This window comes from Physcomitrium patens, chromosome 10 (genome assembly GCF_059467195.1).
Source record: "Physcomitrium patens ecotype Gransden chromosome 10, ASM5946719v1, whole genome shotgun sequence".
Taxonomy (NCBI): Eukaryota; Viridiplantae; Streptophyta; class Bryopsida; order Funariales; family Funariaceae; genus Physcomitrium; species Physcomitrium patens.
In genome coordinates this window covers 13,816,593-13,838,051 of record NC_143419.1, presented here as the reverse complement: position 1 = coordinate 13,838,051, position 21,459 = coordinate 13,816,593, and the positions used below count along the sequence as shown (strand labels likewise).

Sequence of the window (21,459 nt, the reverse complement as noted above, 5' to 3'; positions counted from 1 at the left end):
ATATTAAGCCCATGATTTAATTTATAAAAGATAAACTATCTCTTATAATATTTTCTCAATCTACAAATTTTTTTTGTTTCTAAACTTTGTTGTTATATTAATGTAGAATCAGTTTTGAAGAATATGATTGCAAAAAATTTCTATTAATGTGTAAGGTGAAATGCTTAAGAAGCTAAGATCCTAATATTGATAAACTGAAATTTTTAGTGAAAATAATAAAGCAAATTTTTTTATTGAAAACTTAATTGAATGATGTGGCAATGTCATGTAGTAGTATGACTATATGATGAAAATTAAAAATATGGATATTATGATGAAAAAAACCCAATAGAAAGATATAGTATAAAAACAATAATAAATGACAAGAAGGTAGTAAAAGCTTTAGTCTTAATGTTGCCTTTTTGAAGAAAGCATTTCTATTTACTTTGTAGCAACATAAATGAGCCAAATCTAAGTAGATGAGATAATTAATTAATATTAGCATCTTTAGAAGAGAGCTAATAATAGGTTGAAATATAATTTATCTCAAATTAATAAGAATTAATATCTCGAGAGGACAGACTATAAAGTAAGGTTGAAATCAAACCTCAAGGTACAAAATTGTGCATCTACGGCGATTCTAGGATTTTTTGATCAATTAAAAAATAAGATTTTGAGAGTAGACTTGTGAGAGGATTTTTGAGAATTGATTTCATATGATTTGAAGATATATTGAGGTTTTGAAAGCTTTTCAAAGTGAAAGGTATATTTAGTGGATTTGGATTTTAAGAAATAAAAAGAAGTTTATAAATTTGATGATTTTGTGAGTATTGCAATTTATTTACAAGTAAAAATTTGTCAAATTTTTATTTTACTTGTTATAAATATATATAAGAAATTTGATGTTAATTAAGTAGTTAGATTGAAGGTTGTGAGAGTTTTGTGGATTATGGACTTGGATAATTGAAATTTAGGATCAATGATGATTTTTGCAATCTTACAACATCCATTAGTTGGATTGAAGTAAAAATATGTGAGATAAATTTAGACTTAAATAACTATATACTAGCCAATGCTTGGAACAATTGCATGGTTTAGCAAGAAAAAAAATTGTTGGAAGATGAACATTTAAGTTGGAGAAGGAAGATGACCAACCTCCAAGATGTTTGGAGAGTATTCTTTCAATTGGTGTTTTTGATTCTTCTCAATTTTTGTGTGATTGTAAATTGCTTTTGGATTAAATTTTAGATGAAATTTTAGTTAAGATCAATAATTATATTAATTTTTATTGATGTTTCAAAATAGCTTTAGTAGATGATTAAGATTTGATTAGGATTTGATAAGGATTTAGGATTTCATTAGGATTTGGTTCAAGTCGGTTTAAGATTTCATTAGAATTTGATTTAAGATTAGGGTTTAGGATTTGGTTAGGATTCATCAAGGTTTGGCCTAGAATCTAATTAGGGTTTCATTAGAATTTCATTAGAATTTGTTGGGATTGGATTAGAATTTGATTAAGATTTTTTGAAGATTACATTAAAGTTTGATTAGGATTTAATTAGGATTTTTATTTTAAATATTTTTAAAGTTTATTTTGATATATTTTATAATTATATATATATATATATATATTTATATTTAAATATTAATTTAAGATTTTTTTATATTTTTTTATATAGGTTCTTTGAGACTTCTTTTGAGATTTAATTAAAGATTAATTAATATTGTTATAATTTAATTAGAATTTGTTTAGGATTCTATTAAAGTTGTTAGGATCTTCTTGTTGCAAGGTCCATTTAACCTTCAACAACTAGGTGCCCCATACATTCTCAAGCAAATTTCATGAAATATGACAGCGAGACATTTTCAATCATGATTCTTTGTATTTTTGCTTGCCTCACTATAGTGGCTATGTGCAATACTTGTGAGCTTCAAGCCACGATGGACAAATTTCACAATATGTAGTTTTGTTCTTTTGGACACTCTTATTACAAAACTTCAAAAAAATTGGTATGTCTAGGATTCAATTGTACGTGACCTTGCTAAGGAATTATTTTTATGTTTTAGATTTATAAGGTTATAACTTATTCTTAGATTATATTGCAATTCTATTTTTGTAACAATTTTTATGGTACATTTTGTAGATTTAAACCAAAATATACTATTGGGGAGTTATTTTTTTTGTTATGTGACTTAGCATTTTGTAAATATTAAATCAATTGCATATAAATAAACAAAAATAAATAAACAATTTTTGTCAACTTTTTTTTGGATTGGATAGGAGTTTTAATTAGGTGGATCACTTCTTTTTATTATAGTATTTTGAAACCATCTCATGTATAGTTTTTCATAGATCAATTGTTCTAAGTATGACACCATGACAATTCTAAAATAACACAAGTATATGTTGTTATTAATTACAACCCCATTTATTAAGTATATGTATGTAAGTATGTATACTTATACGTATCTTAAAGCTCAATTTTATACAAAAAAAATCATTATTATTGTTATTGGATATTTATCCAATCTCTAATAAAAAAATTTTTTTGCATATTTTTTTGTGACAACAACATAAATTCAGCTAGTATATTTATACTGAAAGAAATATCTAATAGAGCATTAAATACAGTAAGAATCTATTACTTTTTTTTTTTCTTTTTTTTTTTTTTTTTCCCACAGAGGTTGTGTCATCATTAACAACATCTATCAGCAACACAGCATGCTTCACGAAAGGGCAAAGTTCCTCAACACAACGTAAGGCAAAAAGAAGCTCGCATGTTCTTTTGGATAATACCATGCACACCCCCAAAAAGCAAAAGAGGCGAGAGCAAAGTAATTTTACGACCCGTCCCCTTTCTGTCACTCCTTCCGAAACGTGGGATAGGATGGGCGGGGTCCAATCAAGCACCGGGCAGTTCTACCCGGCCCGCAGGTTGGGGGGGACGTCCCACTGGGGCCGTTAAGGAAAGGCGAGGTTAGGGGGGACGTCCCACTGGGGCCGTTAAGGAAAGGCGAGGTTAGGGGGGACGTCCCACTGGGGCCGTTAAGGAAAGGCGAGGTTGGGGGGGAGGAGGCCACGTCGGAGGGATCTAGTGAGCCACGTCGGACAGGAGAGGGGTGGGGGGATGAAGATAGCGACGGGAGGGAGGGGGGAGGACGGAGGCGGGATGGGGTAGCAAATCCTCCGCTGCTTGCGAGTGAGGTCCAGATTGCAGCATTTGCTCTATCCTCCCCTTCTCCGATCAATCTTCTCCCCTTCCTATGCCTCCCAATTCCTTTCCTGCTTGCTTGCTCTCTCTCTCTCGTGCGTCTTTTTTCTTAGCGGCATTCTCTCCACCGACTCGTCTTGTTCCTCTTCCTCTCCTGCTTCGTTTTGTTACCCCCCCTTCTGATATACTGGGAAGGATTTGAGATTTGGCGGAGGGCTAGTGTTATGTTGTTGTTAGAATCGTACATTGTGGAAGGATATTAATGTTGTAATTGTGCGGGGTGAGGAGTTTTTTTTGGTTTTGTTTGTTTGATTTTGGGATTTGGATGTGCTCTTGCGGTCATGGTCTGGCTGCCATGGCTTCAGCAGCTTCCCCTGTGTTGCAATTGCAGCGAAATCGGCTGTGTACGTTGCCTTCCTCCATCGCGCCTCCTCTGCCCTCTAGTAGATTTTTGCATTCTCCCAATTCGGCCAGGTGCTTGCGCGGTATTACTGACTCGCGTACTAGGATAAGCTCGCCGCTGCTCGCGACGCCCCGAGAGGATGCCGCCTTGGAGCATCACGCGGAGAGCTCCACGAATGGGGCAGCGCTGAGGGCGTCTTTGGAATGCGTGGAAAGGGTCTCACAAGGTGGTGGGAGCGAGTTGGAGACGCTGGCACTCTCCCATGGCTCATCCACCAATGGAAGCATTCCGAAGGGGGGTGAGAATGCAAATGGCTCATTGCCGGTGGTTGAGAGACGGGAGCTGGATTGGGTAGCGATGGGTTCAGGCAGGCAATTGGTTGAGGAATTCCTTTTTACTCAAGATTACTTAGATAGCTTAGACTATGATTCCTTTGACAGTACTGGTGGCGTCGAAGGAGCTGCTGTTGTTGACATGAATGGCTCGTTTGCCGAAACAGTTACAGTGAAAGTAAACTCCGTAATTACTGAGGAGCGATCGAGAAAGAAATCGGTAAAAACTTTGCAAAAGGGCAGCAGAGTCTTACCCTCCACAATTTTGGAGTTGCTTCCCTTGAAACTCGAGACAAACATCAAATTCTACATCGACGTCTACGCTTCGATGCTGAAGGCGGGCAGGTATACTTTTGCATAGCTGCGAGTAGCTCATTATTCTGTAATGCTCTTTATTCATTGAGACGCATAGGTGCGTCACTGATGATTACTATGTTAAACCTCAAACCCCGTACGTCATAAATTTTCGCTAACCTTAGTCCCGTGTTATGCAGTCGGAATCTCAATTTCATGACATAGATTTATTGTGTCAGATTTCGGTGGTGTTGATGCTGTGATCTGTATAGTTTATTTCGTTGCATTGTGCATTGAGATTGAGTCGGTGAATTGAGTGTGGCAGGATTAAAGACTGTCTCAAACTTTTAGGAGAAATGGATAAGGCGGGAAAACTTGCTCGGATGAAGGTTATTTTGTTCTCCTATACTGGTTTTTCCTTCCTTTGTGGTTAAGACAGTGCTGTGACGACTTTGGCATTAAATGCGGGCATGAGCTCCGCAAAATTGAAAATTGAAGTTGTCAGATGTGACACTTACCCCTCCTTCAACGTGTGATTTGTAGGTGAATCACTCTAAGTTTTATGAAGCTTGTAAAGCGAGAGGATCCGTGGAAGATGCTTTCGCTTTTGCGAAACTAATGCGTGAATTCTCAACGTTACAGCATTATACAATGCTTCTCTCAGTCTGTTGTCATGCAAAAGACATCGACGGTGAGCATGGTGATGCACTTCTTTGCTTACAGAGATTAACTTATAAATGAAAACAAAGTTGCGGAGAACCTGGTCAAGTAGCGGTTGTTTCTGATCTCAGACATTGTTCATATGTCCCCACTAGGTGTCTCGATTGCGAGAAAACCTGCAAAGTATCTCTAGTGACGTGTAATTCTTGTGCGGCAGGAGCATTAAGAGTGCTTGCGTTACTAGAAAGCAGAGGGTTGAAAGCGGATTGCATGTTCTATACCTCACTTATCTCTGCCTGCGCCAAAGCTGGAAAAGTGGACCTCCTCTTTCAGGTGTGAACCGGATTTACCAATTCTCTTATAGCTCTGCCGTATTGTCAACAATTAAGGAACTGAATAATGTGACTGCGGCAGTCAGATTGAAAGCCTCAAACCCAATGAAATGGGGTTATTGTGTTCCAGATCTTTCATGAGATGGAGGTGGCAGGCATCGAAGCGAATGTTCACACTTTCGGAGCAATGATTGATGGGTGTGCCCGCGCCGGACAACTGCCCAAAGCTTTTGGAGCATATGGTATCATGATATCTAAGGTAATTCTAAAACCTCACCTGTAATACGTTTGGGTTTAGTTTGTAGCCGCATTACAGTGCGATTTATGCGTAGCTTCAACTGTAGATCCAGTATTATTTCAGTAGAAGGTGGGCTAAATCGTGTAATTGTTCACAATCTGTGTACAAGAACGTCAAGCCTGATCGGGTCATTTTCAACACTCTTATAAACGCCTGCACTCGGGCTGGAGCTGTCCAAAGAGCGTTTGATGTTTTGACGGACATGAAAGCAGAAGCAACACCCATAAAGCCAGATCACGTCACCTACGGTGCTCTTATTTCTGCTTGTGCACGTGCAGGCGAGGTATCATTTGAAACGATATTCATTGCTGCGTTACTGGAATCCATGGAGGATTTTGCATTATTTGTTCTTTCCTTCAGAAAATTTAAGGTTTAGAATCTTCAAGTGCTATTTTTTAGTACCAGTCGTGTATCTTGAATCAATAGCATCTATATTTAATTGAAGTTGTTTAAAGGAGTTTTAAGACTATGTGAGTGCAGGTGGACAGGGCTCTTGAAGTCTACCAGAACATGCGCGAAAGCAATGTGAAGGGATCCCCTGCTTGTTACACTGCTGTTGTGCATGCTTGCAGTCAAAAAGGCAATGTGGATTATGCTCTTTTAGTTTATGATGACCTAAAGAAAGATGGAGTGAAACCTGATGAGGTATGGTTAATTTTTCTTGTAAATTAAGCAAACGAGACCCAATGATGGTGGGTATGAGATTTAGCTCTTAGTGGAGTACCGCAAGAATGTGTTGTATTAGTTGAATTAGTTAGAAAGACCTCTTTGTTACTCTTACAAAAAAATGTGTTGATGGTTTTCTAAGTACTCACTTGAAGTTTCTTAATATAGGATTGTGAAATGAACGTAACGTTAAAGACTGAAAGTAATTACTTTGAGCAGGTGTTCTTCAGCGCATTAGTCGACGCTGCTGGTCATGCCCAGGATATTGAGAAGGCCTTCAGCATAATCGCCAACATGAAGAAAGAGGGCTTAAAACCTGGAGCAGTTGTCTACAGTTCTCTCATGGGCGTCTGCAGCAATGTAATTTATCGAAGTACCTTTTACCTCTTAAATTAGTTATTTTTCTGTTCAGTTGACGCGCCACAATCTTCTTTCTGAAGGGCCTCTTATACCTTTCGTGTTTCGCGCAGCTAGGGAACTGGGAAAAAGCATTAGAAGTATACCAAGACATTCGTTCTTCTGGATTGCAGCCCACTGTGTCGACGTTCAATGCTCTCATGACAGCTCTTTGTAAGTCGCTTGTGCAGCCTTCTGCTCTTTCTTTTTGTTTCCTTTTGTTCTTGATTTTTTATTTTTTATTTTTTTTATTTTTTTTTTTTTATCTTTATTTTTTGCGACGTCCTGTGGCTTATCTTTGGTAGATATCGTTTATTTCCCTGAAATTGTGAAGTTTTACCTGGGCAAGTTTTATATACCTGGGCAGGTAATATATATACCTGGGCAAGTTTTATATTTTGGTCAACCCGCACTAACGATATCACTTTTTTATGTGTCGTCTCCTGGCTCAGGTGAAGCGAATCAATTTACCCGGGCTCTATCAATTCTTCAAGACGTGAAAAACTCTGGGATAATGCCCAATCAAATTTCCTACAGCATTTTATTAAGGGCCTGTGAAAAGTAAGGATCAATGCTATTCTTTTTTCTCCATCTTAATACTCAACTAGAGAATCAGTGAAAGAGTAATTTAAGGTGATGTTGTAACATTTTAACTACAATAGTCTTATTGAGACATAATATGAATGTGCAGGGAGAAAATGGCCGATATGGCTCTTGACCTGTATATGACTGCATTGTCAGAGGGCATCAAGCCGAATGTAGGCATCTGTGACAGCATCACAGGTGCGTTCATTGCAAATGGCTTCGCAAGTAATCTAAAATCTTTCGCCAATGTGGGCATCACTGATTGTCATGTGATGTTTTCATCTAGTTTGTCTATGTATGTATGCTCAGAAGAGGTTTACCAGTCTGCATCCGCGTTGCACATAGCAATGATCTATAGATTTTTGCTTGTAACTGTTATCATTGGACATTTTTAGTAAGATTGGATCCAGCTGTATGACCCTCAATATATCTGAATACTTTCTCTCAATCCTCGTAGAAGACATTTCCTGAGAAGCATGATCAATCCATTCTGCAGGCCTCTGTTTACAACAAATTCAAAGTTATGCTGCAGCTCCTCAAAAATTATGGTCCATGCTTCCAGTTCCTGCAGATTCCAACAACCTTTCTTCAACAGATCAATGGTAGGCCCAGTTTTTGATGTTCACAGCGTATGAATACTGATGTAGTCAGCCTGTTGTCATGTAGGTGATTTTTCTTGTTCGTTTTCTTTCTTCTGTATCCGGAATCTGACAGTGCCACCACTTTCCAGGTCGACATGGGCTCTTTCTGTGTATCGCCAGACCATAGAAGCAGGTACACCTCCAAAAATTGAGACTCTCTCTCAGTTGCTGGGGTGCTTACGTAAACTAGAAACATCAACAAAGGCCTTGACTACATTTGATGACAGGACTATCATGGCTTTTCTTGGACAGCCTCAGGTTTCAAAATCCTCAACCCCTTACGATGGGTTCGGTATCTATGATCCTCGGGCTCTTGCTCTCTTTGAGGTACGATTCTCATCACTGCTTCTGTAAAGGAATGCATGAGATAGTTCAGCTTTAGTTAACTTTAGTGCGTTGATAGTTTTAGCTTGTCAGCCACACACTGCTCCTGAAAGCTTATACGGAGATGACGTTGAAGTTCAATCTTAATTCTTAGAAACATATTATATTAGTACAGAATCATAACTGTGCCCTGAATACCAAGGTTGGAGTGTGGCTTAGTGAAAACAACATATGTTTGTCCTCTCTGTGTTTCGAAAGCTACTCACCCTTCAGGCTTTCGGAAATGCAGGAAGCATCGGCACTCAAAATCGTACCAACAATTTCCTCCTCTAGCGTCCAGCCAATCGTTATTAATGCAGAGATGATGCCAGTTTTTGCAGCTGAGGTACTTGAAACATACATGTGTTTATTCGATGTTACTTTTCCAAATTTTTTGCTATTCATAGTTTTCCCTTGAATTTGACGTCACATCTTTGAGACCTGCAGTAGTAAGAAGGGTCTGAAGTCATTTTCATAACAATACCTTCTCAATCTTTTCACAGGTCTGCATTCTAACCATTTTGAAGGGTCTCAAACATCGGCATGCAGCAGGTATCAATGTATTTCCTTGCAAACTAGAAACATGTCTGTCTTGCCTTTGCAGCGAACAACTAAAATATCGTCTTACTCAACATTAAAAATTACAAGTTTTGTGGAATCTTCTTTTATTAAGGAATATCTTCATTTCGATTAGTCTAGGGATATCCACAGCCGCATTTGATAATTGGGTTTAACTAGAGACCTGCGATGTGTGATTTTAGTTCAACACATTTTAATCATCTGTTTGTGACTTTTAGGTGCCCGGGTACCAGGTGTAACAATTAAGTTACATACGGAAAAGAAAGAGTTCTACAGAACGAAAGGAGGCCTGCTTTCAATGACCATGGCTGACAAGTGTGTATCTCTCTCTTATTCTATTAATTATTATGCAATTGTTGATCTTTTTAAGTTACAAATACTATCATTTTGACTCGTCACGTATTGCTAAATCTTCTATAGCTATCTTTCTCATTTCTCTCTCCGATTTTCAAGGCTCATATTTGTCTCGGATCACTCACCTTTACACCAAATTTTCATGTTAACAGGACTGGTCAAGCAGTGGCAGCGCTCTTGAGACGACTAGGACTAAAAGCTCAAGGCAGTGAAAGCACAGGTGAACTACGTCTTACAGTGCTGGAAATTCAGAAATGGCTGAAACCGAAACCAATCCAAACAGAGACCATGAAGACTCCTTTTGCTCCTCCTGAGAAGGCCTTCACTCCCTATTCTTTACTAGCAAAAACTATAGCTGATCAACAGCGCGCGATTCGCCTTGGTACCGTTGCTCCACACAATCGAGTTCTGGATGTGATGACGGATATGGACTTGAAAGATGGTCTAATTCATAGTGAGCAGGGGTTTTCTATGTTCGGTGCGAATATGGGTCCGAAGCGCTCAGTAAAAGGTTCTCGGAGGCGCAGCAGTAGCTTCTGATTCAATTTGAATAGGATTGCAACCCACCAATCAATCGAAGAGTTTAACTAGGTAGATGATAGCTCCCACGGAATCAACAAACAAGACATGAGTTATGACCGATGTGCAATGCTAAAACGTCAATTCCAGTACATCATGGTTCATAGGAGATTTGGCTTCTTCCACTTATGAGGCCCGAATTGGCAATTGACTGAGGCTTCTAGATAGTATTTCGAGGAATTCCAGATGAATTTGGTCACATTATCTGTGTGGTCGTAGCTTAGTGCTTTTGTGGAGCATTTAGAATTCATCCTTTTAGAGAATTAAAATGTCAATGGGAAAAGGCCCACAATGCTCATAGAAATGTGCATTGTAAGGTTCACAAAGGTGTGATATTTTACTGACTCGTGAGTTTTATCTCCAGCGAGATGTTCTGAGATCTGAGCACCGAAGTCGGCTGTAGCAGCAAATCTTAAGCATCTAGATCAGTCTAAACTGTAGATGTTTTTTTTTTATTAACCTTTCAAGGATGAAGGGGTCAGCTGTTTCTATATGTACGCTATCAAAATGTCGTAGTTATGTCAATATGCCTCGAAAAACATCAGGTTCTGGTTAACGCATTGAAGAGATATCATCGGATATTGTAAGTTGGACCAGCGTTAAATACCTATCGTTAAAATACCAATTTCACAACTGAATTATTGACTCTCAAAAATAAGTTTCTCTCACACTAACTTTCTCGTGTAGTTAAGACAACCTTTCTGTCTCGAAAACCATATTCTACCATGATGTAGAATTAGAAAGGATTGAGAGTATATTGTACTAAGTTTTCAAAGGAATGGGTCTAGACACAAAGCATGCACTTCTGTAGAACTAGGGCTTCTGCGTACACAAAGACAAGTGCTGGTGACATTGAATGTCTCACACTGTACTAATTCTCCTTGCGCGAAATAGAAAATTGTAGCAACTGGGAGAAAAGGTGTGTGGAACAGTGACCCTGTTCGCTGTGGAGGTTGTCCTGCGTCTCAATCAGACTCGATAGTTTGTTCCGTCAACTAATGCCAGAGTTTGCTCACTGTGAGATTTGTCGTGAGGGTGGAGTCTTAAGTTGAGTGAAAGAAAAGTATAGAAAAGCGAAGGGAACAACTCTACTGTTCCAGTGTCTGTGCCATGGCATTGTGAAGATGAAAAAGTTCAGCGAGTGTAGAGCTGAGGTTTCCATTCTTGCACTGCATTGGGATCATTCATGAATCAGGGGATTATCTCACGCAAAGAAAGCATCATGCACGCTCCACGGAGAAAAACTTTAGGCAACGTCGAGAGATTTAAATATTAAACAGCAGCTCTTGGCCTAAACTGTACATTGGAATTTGATAGAAGTTTTAATAGTCAGCTGCGAAGACACACGAAAGTTTTGTCACTGGCTTTGGCGTGAAGGTTTTTATGACGTTCTATGACTCGTTTGTCGTGAAAGGAGAATTACCGAGGTTCAGATACCGTAAACTGGTACTTGATCATGAGACCATAGGGCTACCTCTTCTCGAAGCTTAGCTTGTGTTGGTTCAGTTGTACAAGCTCGGCCTCAGCCTCAAACTCTGCAGCGATTGAGTCAAATGATGCGCTGCGGCGGTGGCCTTTGAATTTTGCAATAATGGCAAATGTGAGGACTGAAAGGAAAACCACAACAATGACATGGCAATTGAATGCAAAGCTCATGAGGGCGGATGCTCGCGTGTTGGCATCCTCACTGCATTTGGTGGAGGCTAACGTTGAAGAGCCGGGCCTGCTCATCGATCCTGCATCGTACGAACATCCAAGAGGGATGTAGTTCTCAGAGTAGAGCACGAGCGCCATTTGGAACTGCCAAGTTCCTTGTAGAATAAGAGAGAGACATAGTACAAAGTTCACAAGAAAAGCCCTGGGTCGAATCACCAGCAAACCTGAAAATTCAACGACAGAAACTCAGTCTAAGATCTGAACTCCTGCCGGACAAAAGAAATAGTATTGGACTAGGTTTGATGCAAATCCACATTCACAAGATCATACCCAAGTCATGATTCCAATAAGAAGCTAAAATAACTTTTATATTGTTACAGTGCACCAGATAACATTTCACCCACAATCACAATTACAATGATACAATATCACATGTGATTCGACCAAAGTCCAAATTCTATACCTGAGGAGACAGCGGATGCAGCAGCGGTGTATGCAAGTAAGCCACTACATTGCCTTTCAAAGTCCGTACTCTCGCTCCCCCTGTGAGTGATAGATAGCCACTGCAATCCAAATGCAAGGCTGGCGAAAAGAAATGATCCCTCAGGGGGAAATGGAAGAAATGGTGTGGATTCGCTCACGAGCACTGTCAGCGCGAACAACCAGAACATAAAGAGGATGGTGACGTGCTCAAATCCCATGATGCTGCTAGTGGGCATTGTACCGCTGGCGATGGGTTCATAGGTTGTCGAGATTCCAAGGTCGTAAAATATTGCCAAGGGGAGAAAGAACAGCATGATGTGCAGTTCCAGGTGCTTGAATCGCAATGGCAGAAAACCAATAGGGTACCATGCCCGTGCTGTGTATTCTCGTGGTGATCTTAAGTAAGTTGTAAATAAGAAGATAAGATGCCATAATCCAAGTGACAGAAAAATAATTCCTTGCAAGCCGTGACCCCCCTGGCTCCCCATTTCTGAATTTGATCGTCACCTAATAAAATTCTCCACATGCAACAATTCAGCGAAACACCATGGCACTTTGTGATGAGGGCAGAGCATGATTGAAGGAACACGGGGAATTAGCGTACAAAACAAGCTCAAAACGCAAGATGATCATCTCCCACGGGTATGTGGTATCTCAGTTATCTTAACATCGAAATCCGCATCTCTTAAAGTAATTCATTAAAAACAATCAATACAGAGCCCTTGCACAAGAGAAGAGACTGTACGAGAGCGCGGTTGAGGAGAATTACCCTAAACCAGCGACGAAGTCTATCCTGTACCGCAACCTCAGAATATCCTCCAAACCTCTTGAAACTCTCGAAATAGGAAACCTGAATCCTAAATTACACCTGTCAACCTCAGAATATCCTAAATATCTTCAGAATTCTTGTAAGCTGGAGAATATAAGTAGATTTCTTCAAAGTTCAGATCCCTCTGAAGTAGCAGTACTATTGTCACAAAGTTAGCATTGGAACAGGAAAAACCCTACCGATGTTTTACAAAATGTCACCAAAACCTAGGAACTACGATGCAAGAAGAGTAGATCAAGCTGAAAGCTCCAAGAGCGAAGGGGACAACACCCTGTTTTTCCTGAGGTCTATTAATAGACATGATGAGATGATTCTCAAGGAAATCTGGACACCAATTCTCACTCAAGCTTCAGGGTCTCCAGGAACAATCAGTGAGTGAGAGCTACAGAACACGGAAACTACAAGCTACCAACATCATCTTCTAATTCTTAAAGTGCCTTTCATGTGGTCTTTTGCTCAAGATTCTACTTTATTCCTTCGCGATCAAGGATTTAGGGTTTAACGAAGTCGGATGATGTTGGTAGCAGTAAATAACTCTTTTTCCTCTTCGAAAAGTAGCTCTGAATTGTGAATTACGCTTATCTTTTATTAGTGTGTATTTTGCGTATGTCAATGCGAGGATTTTCGACAAGGCACATTTGCGCCTTCTTCAGTGATTCGTTTGACTGGATATAGGAATTTTGAACATGCCACCATCGTGACATCAGAGCAGCTTGTACAACTGGGCAAGCTACACTACTGTTTCTTGTTCGATATATTAGGAGTTAATTCCGCATGGAAGAGCTTTGATCTAGAAGTGTCCAGTTTAGAAACATGTGAATGGGTTTGAGGGAACTCAACGTCTGGTGCGAACTTACAAGGGGATTTTGCTTTATGGAATATTTGTCCAATAGTTCTTGTGGCGATTTCGTAAGTGCGTCTTCTAGAAGCAGAGAACGACTTTTTGCGGCACTCTGTAAACCAGGTACCGATTGCGATATTGGATCACCTTCTCCTGAAAGCTCAGGTTCTCATCTTTTGTCTCTCAGGAAGACCGTGTCCTTGTGCATCCTTTTGTGCTCGAAGCAGTGCTTTTATTTAATCGTTATTGTAAACTTTTAGCTGTGAATAGTAGCTGTGCTAGTATGTGGGGCAATATCGTCTAATAGTGATTCTAGACGTCATTCTGGTGTACCATCCTGTTCCATGTCTGCAATTCTCTAAGTTGGGGATTTGGTGAAGGACTGATGTTAGAAGTAAAGCATGTATGGAGTTCTCATTCTGAAAACTAATTGGCTAGTCGTTAGGCAAATAGTTCTTAGGGGCCTGTAGTTTTTAGCCCAGAGATTCTTCGATGCAATTTGCAAGGTTGCCCTAACAAAAACGCCTCTGGATGACCGTTCTGAAATATTTTAATGTGCTTAAAAGGAAAATTTTAGTGGCTTCTCTGAGTTTATATGTTCTCTTTGGTTGTGTATCCTTTAAATTTGATTTTGAATCATTGTGTTACTGTTTTTCCATGTGCATCGATCAATGATCCGACTCTCCACATGGTTCAAACTAAAGCATAACCTTGCTCTTCAATGCGAACGAGCCCTTCGCAAGAGATGGCAATGACCCCAATGCTGTCTGGAGGATGGTACTCTTTCGAGAGACAACAGTGTCGTGCATTCTTCCTTACTTAGGTCGTGTATTTATGTCAAGGAGGCTGGCTTAGCCCAGCCCAGCTCTTACATGCTTTTCTACATACATCGTCTGATTATCACAGGGATTTGTTTCACTTCTACACCTTGATTTTTTGATTATTTGCCTTGCAAAGTAGGGGTACTTTCTTCAGGTGGTACTGATTAGGTCTCAGATGAAGACCGCTATTGAAATTTTCTGTGCGTACAACCCCTCTCCTTTAAATCGTTGCGTCTATTGCCCTTGCAATGTTTGTCATTATTTACTATGGGATAGTTTTACGTGTATATGATGGGACGGTATGTGGTATTCTTTCAATGCGCCTGTTGCTTATGATTCCAATAGCCTATTTTCGTGGCCTGAGATTTCGATGCAATCTATATATATATATATATACACATATATGCACATATATGTATCTATGTGTATGTTTGATCTTTGCCAGAGGTTGTATATCAACGTATCCTTGTGTATCCTTTCATTAGACATTAGACATTTCAAAACCCTCTGTGAAAGATTTTAACACGCAATGCACTTTTGAAGGGCAGGTTCACATTTTACAATGATTTCCTTTCATATAACCACTTCCGGTTGATTTTGACATATATCTACCCCTAATCAGTAGCAGAATAAGATTACTTAACCACTATTCTCTTACAAATATTTATCTTATCACATCCACTTTCAGAACTAAGAGTATATCAAATAACACTGTTCTTCTACTAGCTTAGATTTGCTTGAAGTGGAATCGTGACAGAACGCTTAATCTAGAGTGCACTATATTGTCAACCTGCAACAAGCAGAGTGACTTATATTGTGATACTGCATGGTATCAGGGTATTGTGAGCATTTCTTGCCATACAACTGTGGGCTTTCAATATTCAAGGTGCAGCAGAACTCCGAAAGGAGACCAAATTATTGAGGCTCCTGGCATGCCTCATGCCATTAGGGTACCATACATGCCAGAAGCCTGACACAGGCTGACTCCTGCAGGTAAACAATGGAATCATGATTCGAACTCCTATTCCTTTAGAGAACCGAATCATTATCTGATGCAAAGCTTTATCAAGAATCAACTGTAACATCAGCAGCCAATGACAAATTCATTCTAACGCGTTCTTATACGATTTTCCTAGATTGATCTGAAGGAACTCAAACCCAGATCATGCAATGCCAGAGAAGCAATTTTCCGCAAATTAAAGACCGCAATCTTTGCAATCACACTTAAGTCGGTACTGCATCCAAATACTGTTAGCTTATTCTATGAGAGCTTCAAACTCCAAACCGCTCATGGCATTTAAGGATCTTGGTGGAGCACGAATTTTAACAGATCCCTATCAACGCCTGTACAAACAAGAAGAAAGAAAGTTTTAATATTCAACTTGTGCGGCATTGCAAGTAAATAAATTCACCGGGTGGACTGTCCAGGCATGCTGTAGGCTCTCGCGGCTAATCTCCCAATATAAGCCCCTGCTGTGAGGGAGGCATTCAATAGGTGTGACCCCATGCTCCACACTCCAACACTCCAATTTAATACTAGGGATAATAAAGACGTGAACCCTATTGTGGGCCAAAAGCGTACCAGCTTCACAGTGTACTCTTGTGTAGGATTGTACCTTGTACAGTTTTTCTATCTGAACGACAAGCCCCCTCGTAAGGCAGCCTGGCTAAGGCCACAGAGTTGTCGAAATCACATGATACACTCTCACAAGGACTAGACAGCAATCTGCGTTCCCTCAACGGTCGCAAACCGAGCAAACAACAGCCCGACCTACAAGTTGCTTCAACCTCCATGGGAATCTAGCAACGACGCAGGTTCAACATTGTAGGGTTTTGGCTACCTTCTAAGCCATAGCCCTAAAACTTGTTCGAATTTCGATTTTTTGTTGTTATTTGGGGTTTAAGTTTTCGTTTTTTAGTTTAAGTTTTTGGGTAATGGCTAATACATGGGCTGCAGCAAGGGTACTCTAGGAGCAATTATGACCATGAAGAGGGTGAAGAGATGGCCTCAGACAAGGTGGGTTTATGCCAGGCTTGCAAATTTCCATCATTGGTTAGTTACCTATTGTACAAACACATCAGCCAGCAAATATCTTCAGTACATTTGGGTTCACAGCAATAATCTCAAGTGTGTGTGGGTGACAAACTTGGGTGTTAGGAGCTAGTTCTCTTGCCCTCTTGATGAGGAGAGACATCGTATTTTTTCCTTCTCCCCTGAATTTGTGCATGTACTTAGTTGTCTGAAGACAAACATGGGTGGAGATTGTATTATTATGGAAAAAACAAATGTGGGTGTTATCTGCAGTGAGAGATAGTTTGTAAAGATGGTAAAATATCATGTGTTTTGGAGATTGAAAAGATGCTGAAAATACAGAAGAAAACAAAAAAGAAAGGGTATTTGTGTTATTTATATGCATCTCATGTAGAGTTGGTAAGATATGTCTAATGTTGAGAGAATCAATGAATATATTTCTAGAGAGACTTGTCAACCTTGAAAGATCAACTTGCTATAAATGTGACTTATGATTTTTAGATTTATAGAATATAATTCTTTAGTGGTTTGGCATTAATAAGAAGCCGACCTACTTTAGTTGGTAGAGCAGCCCCGCAGAGCAACGAGAGTAGAAAGTGGGCAGAGCAACGAAAGTGGAGAGTGGAGCATAGTGGCGGAGCAAACAGTACAAGGGACATGACCCTTCAATTAGGTCTAGATCTAGATTATGGAATATAGTACAACAAATCCTCTATCCTCTCAAATCAGTGTATGCAGACGATTATAACTATCAGTCCATGAGACATATAGTTGGCTCTTCTCCATAGACAAGTTATCCACTAAAACATGGTTAAGAAGAAATTACGACACTAATACAGAAGATCTAACAGTGACATTCCATGGCACTACCCCTTCCTAAGGAAACTAGTGCCTGAAGAACCAGCTAAGGTTCTACCTAAGTAATAACCCTAATGACACTAGAGCCCCATTTTCAAATAGATATGGTCCCATAGAAATCAACACCAGCGAGACACCTGCACAATCTTGCCACCCTTCAGTCAACATTGTCTCACAATTAAAGTATGACCTTGATAGGCTACATATTATCTTTTCTTCTAAGGAGCGTCAATTTATTGAGGTGATCCATAACAAAATAATGTAATACAAAACCATTGATTATATCGTAGGCATTAGCCTAAGACAACCAATCTTGGCACAATGGGCTATCTTAATGCTTCACCACAACTTGGAGACTTGCATTTTAATAGGTAGCGATTTCTTTGAAGTTACCTTCTTCAGCACAGAGGGGGTTCAATATACCTTTAACACCCTAGTCATCCATGAAGATAAAGCAATACCCTTCGCCCTCTAGACCACATTATTTTCAATAGAAAATAAGAAGACATATAGGTTCCTTATATATCCAATTTGGATCCAATTCTTAAAACTGATCCATTACATAAAACAAGAACTCTGCCTTAAATTCAAAGCCTTTTGATTGGGAGAAGTATTGTTTGTAGAAGAATCATCCTCATACAGAAGCAAAACAACATGATCAAGAATCAAACTCAGAGTTCCAGATGTAACAAAGCTACGATCCAGAATTAGTTTACCAAAAGTGTCCCCAGAATCTCCTGTCATACACAAAATCATTATATTGGAATATCCAAACCAATGTATTAGGTATAGAGGTTTTAGATACCAAGCCTTAGAAAGTAAGCCAAGACGGACCAACTCCAAAAATTTCATAGAGAACAAGAAACACACAACTACAAAATGCAACAATGTTGTATTCTGTAAAGTCTTGCTCGAGAATTCACTAGGCACCTAATTGTGGAATGTAGAATGGAAATTACAACAACAAAATCTTATCTCTAATAGAATACTAAATAAACTCTAATTAAACCTTAATAATACTAAGTAATCTTTAATCAAATTCAAAAGAAATCTTAAAGAAATTCCAAAAGAAATAATAAGAAATCTTAAAAGAATTCAAAAGAAATTTACAATAAACCTTAAAAGAATCCATAAGAAATCCTAAAGAAATATTAAAATAATCATAAATATATTTTAAATAAATTTCTATCAAGTCCTACTTTAATCTTAGTTAAAATCCTAATGGACTTCAATCAAATCCTAAGTCAAATCCTAAATCCAATTAAACTTTAAACCCTAAATCCTAAGCAAATCCTAAATCCTAAACCAAATCCTAGTCGAATCTAAACAACTCAACTTAATTCTAGCACAATTTAGAACCTCAATATCTATTAATTAAACTATTGATCTTGCTTAAAATTTTATACACTTTTCAATAATTAAGTTAACAATAAGCATACAAATTTGAAGATGATCACACTTGTCAAATAGAAGGAAAATCCTAAAATCCGCTCAGGTCTTGATCAGCCTCCTACTCCAATCTAAAGGTTAAACTTCTAGTACCAATATCTCTTCATTAAATTATTTAATTTTTTTAAAGTTTCACATATGTGTAGAAAATCAAGTCTATTATCTTTATATATAAAATTTATTCTAATCCAACTGGTAGATTGCTGAAAATCTTAAAAATCCTAATTGCCTTTCAAAGTCCAATTTTTGAAACCTCAACCTACTTAAAATTCAATAACCTTCAATATAATTTTTTGATCAAGCTCAAACTTATAATATATACTTCACACAACTATTTACATAAGTTCTCAAAATTTGAATTTTAGATCTACTACCAAACTTACAAAATTCTCTAAAACATAATATCTTTTTTATTTCAAAAATTCCAAAATCACTCAAAACAACTGTAACTTTGCATACCTCTTTCAAAGTCATTACACACTCAAATCACTCAAAATTAATGCTCTAAAAAACGTTATCAAGTCTACTCTCAAATTCCACTCTCTAATCTGCCAAAAAATTCCAAAGTTGCAATAGGTGCCTAGTTTTGTGCCTTGGAGTCTGATTTGAATCCAAGTTGATAATTGGTCCTCTCTGGGTATTAAATTTTTTCCTTTTGAATTTATTTTGGTAAAATCAACTCCTAACTTCTTCTTACATATGTTCACATCTATTATTTTTTTAATCTATCTTATTTTTCTTTATTTATGGCCTTATAAAATAAGTAGAAGCCTACTTTGTAAAAAGGTAGCATTTATATCTTTAGTTTTACTTTCTTTTGGACTATTGTCTATTTTCTAAGATAATTTTCTACAATATTTAAAGTAAGATCTTTTATAATATAATAATTTCTTCACTCTTTTCACATATTAGTTGTATTATATCATGATAGCAAATTCTACAAAATATATAAAATTAGAAGAAAAAATAATCTAATGAGTTTAATCTACAACCGGCAACATTAAGTATTAAAAGAGACCCTTCTCACAATACCATGCAAGGACAGCCAGTTAGCTTGACTCCATTGACAATGCACAAGCTGAATTCAATGATGACATAAGAAAAGAACCCTTGCCTCGAACTGTTTTGCTTCATGCATATGATCTTTATTGCTACAAAATTGTTATAAGACAAAGAAGGGACATCTACCAACAATCAAATCCAATTGATAAGTAGACTCAACACATCCACAAAGAGGAGTATTAATTCACAATACTTAAATCAACCTCACATTGTACATCATTGGGAGGGATTCCAATTTGTATGGAAGAAAAAATAACATTGAAAATTCTACTTTCAATCCAAACCAATATATATATATATATATATAGAATTCATAAATGCTCAAAAAATAGGACATTGAACCACAGTACTATTAGAAGACTTTATTTGTATTGTGCCATTTATGTTGTAACCTAATATCTAGACTACATACTATAAGATATTTTCTATACTGTTTATGATAGCAAGCAATTTTTTTTATAAAGTCTTTGTCAAATTATAAAATATTATAAAATTATACAAAATGGTCTCATGCATAAACAATAATACTCTTTTTTTAAGACACCGCAATGGCACTCTTAAAGATAATCAATAATATATATAATACTAAGAATCTATTAATGAAATGAGAGGATGCAATATGGAGATATTGATAGGAAAAAAAAGAGCAATAGAGTGAGACATTATGTCTGGGTAGTATTCATCTTAATCACCTTAAGCACAATAAAATTAAAAAAAATTAGAGCAATATATTTGGATTCTAATGCATAAAATCTTACATGAATTTGTATTGATCACATAGAAAGGGACATTGAGGCCACTCTTAGCATAAGCCAAGATAGCCATACAAGCACTCCTCAACAAAAGTCAATTTTGGAAATAATATATTTCTCTTCAATTTGGAGAAAAGAAAGCCAAACATATTGCATCACTAACAAAGAGACAAGAAGAGCACATGGAATATACTACCTCAGAAGAAGATGTCAATGACAATACCATCCTTCTCTAATAACAAAAAATAACATTGTCTTTGCTTTTTTTAATGTCAAGTTATTTAAATAAGGTATTTTAAAAGTATATATTTTTTTTTGAAACACATAATTTATTTCAAAAATTCCAACCCCTATCCAAGGTCATCTTCATATAAGAACATCATTACAATATAGATGACTATATATAAGAGATGAACCAATTTTAATTCAAAAGGGGCAAAAGTTTTTGAAACAATGCAATGTACTCTACAAAGGGAGGTATATATTTAGAGAGCACAACCATTTCAATATTTCTTAGACTTTCCAACCATGTTTGAGATTACAAAGTCATCATAGAATCTTGTATTCAATTTATAATCACCAAAGTGAAGAGTAAATCAATTGAAATAATGAATATATATGCCATGAACATAACAAGATAAAGAGCCCGACATTAGAATGTATTGGATCGACACCTTTTCTTCCAAATATCCTAGATTGTAGTTGGAAATTTCAATATGATGGAACTAAGATCAAACATGAGTATGGAATTCAACATATTCAATATGAGCTAAAGAAAATAAGAAACATAAGTCAATTTCATGATGCAACTTGGCATCGTCAACACATTCCATAAGGATTCATATTAATGAATTGGAATCAAAAGAATTATATGGCAAAAAAAGAATCCTACATCCAACTAATCTCAAATTGACAGATTTTTTTATAAGCTATGAGTTCCACAAGCAAGAAAAGTCACATGATATTTAGCAACAAACTTCATATATATTGGACCATTTGGCCT

General features: G+C 37.6%; 2 protein-coding genes and 2 long non-coding RNA genes across 4 annotated transcripts; 2 read left to right on the top strand and 2 right to left on the bottom strand.

Annotated features, from left to right (window-relative positions):
- Positions 1-3,150: 3,150 nt before the first annotated feature.
- LOC112287335 (uncharacterized) lies at positions 3,151-10,017 on the top strand. The gene is made up of 17 exons (XM_024530244.3): positions 3,151-4,271; positions 4,546-4,609; positions 4,764-4,911; positions 5,098-5,213; positions 5,343-5,471; positions 5,620-5,793; positions 5,991-6,155; positions 6,396-6,536; positions 6,647-6,746; positions 7,025-7,133; positions 7,264-7,355; positions 7,654-7,759; positions 7,888-8,125; positions 8,412-8,507; positions 8,665-8,713; positions 8,959-9,055; positions 9,247-10,017. Exons 1-17 carry the CDS (start codon positions 3,517-3,519, stop codon positions 9,632-9,634), a joined length of 2,967 nt encoding a protein of 988 aa, XP_024386012.1. The 5' UTR covers positions 3,151-3,516; the 3' UTR covers positions 9,635-10,017.
- Positions 10,018-10,918: 901 nt separating this feature from the next.
- LOC112287336 (uncharacterized) lies at positions 10,919-13,085 on the bottom strand. The gene is made up of 3 exons (XM_024530245.1): positions 12,582-13,085; positions 11,793-12,319; positions 10,919-11,553 (listed from the first exon to the last, which is right to left on the bottom strand). The coding sequence occupies exons 2-3, from the start codon at positions 12,298-12,300 to the stop codon at positions 11,144-11,146; spliced, it is 918 nt and encodes a 305-aa protein (XP_024386013.1). The 5' UTR covers positions 12,301-12,319; positions 12,582-13,085; the 3' UTR covers positions 10,919-11,143.
- Positions 13,086-13,230: 145 nt separating this feature from the next.
- Positions 13,231-14,553, top strand: LOC112287337 (uncharacterized). Its single transcript, XR_002971235.3, has 2 exons — positions 13,231-13,605; positions 14,187-14,553. It is a non-coding gene; the product is annotated as an uncharacterized LOC112287337 (long non-coding RNA).
- Positions 14,554-15,183: 630 nt separating this feature from the next.
- On the bottom strand, positions 15,184-16,601 carry LOC149988296 (uncharacterized). The gene is made up of 2 exons (XR_016505207.1): positions 15,920-16,601; positions 15,184-15,647 (listed from the first exon to the last, which is right to left on the bottom strand). It is a non-coding gene; the product is annotated as an uncharacterized LOC149988296 (long non-coding RNA).
- Between the last annotated feature and the right edge of the window lie 4,858 nt (positions 16,602-21,459).

Bases quoted from the DNA above. Each gene is read 5' to 3' on its own strand.
- LOC112287335 (XM_024530244.3), top strand. From the start codon at position 3,517: ATGTGCTCTTGCGGTCATGGTCTGGCTGCCATGGCTTCAGCAGCTTCC. The intron at 4,272-4,545 runs GTATACTTTTGC...TGAGTGTGGCAG, and splicing joins TCGATGCTGAAGGCGGGCAG to GATTAAAGACTGTCTCAAAC. The intron at 5,794-5,990 runs GTATCATTTGAA...ATGTGAGTGCAG, and splicing joins CTTGTGCACGTGCAGGCGAG to GTGGACAGGGCTCTTGAAGT.
- LOC112287336 (XM_024530245.1), bottom strand. From the start codon at position 12,300: ATGGGGAGCCAGGGGGGTCACGGCTTGCAAGGAATTATTTTTCTGTCA. The intron at 11,554-11,792 runs GTATAGAATTTG...TTGAATTTTCAG, and splicing joins TGCATCCGCTGTCTCCTCAG to GTTTGCTGGTGATTCGACCC.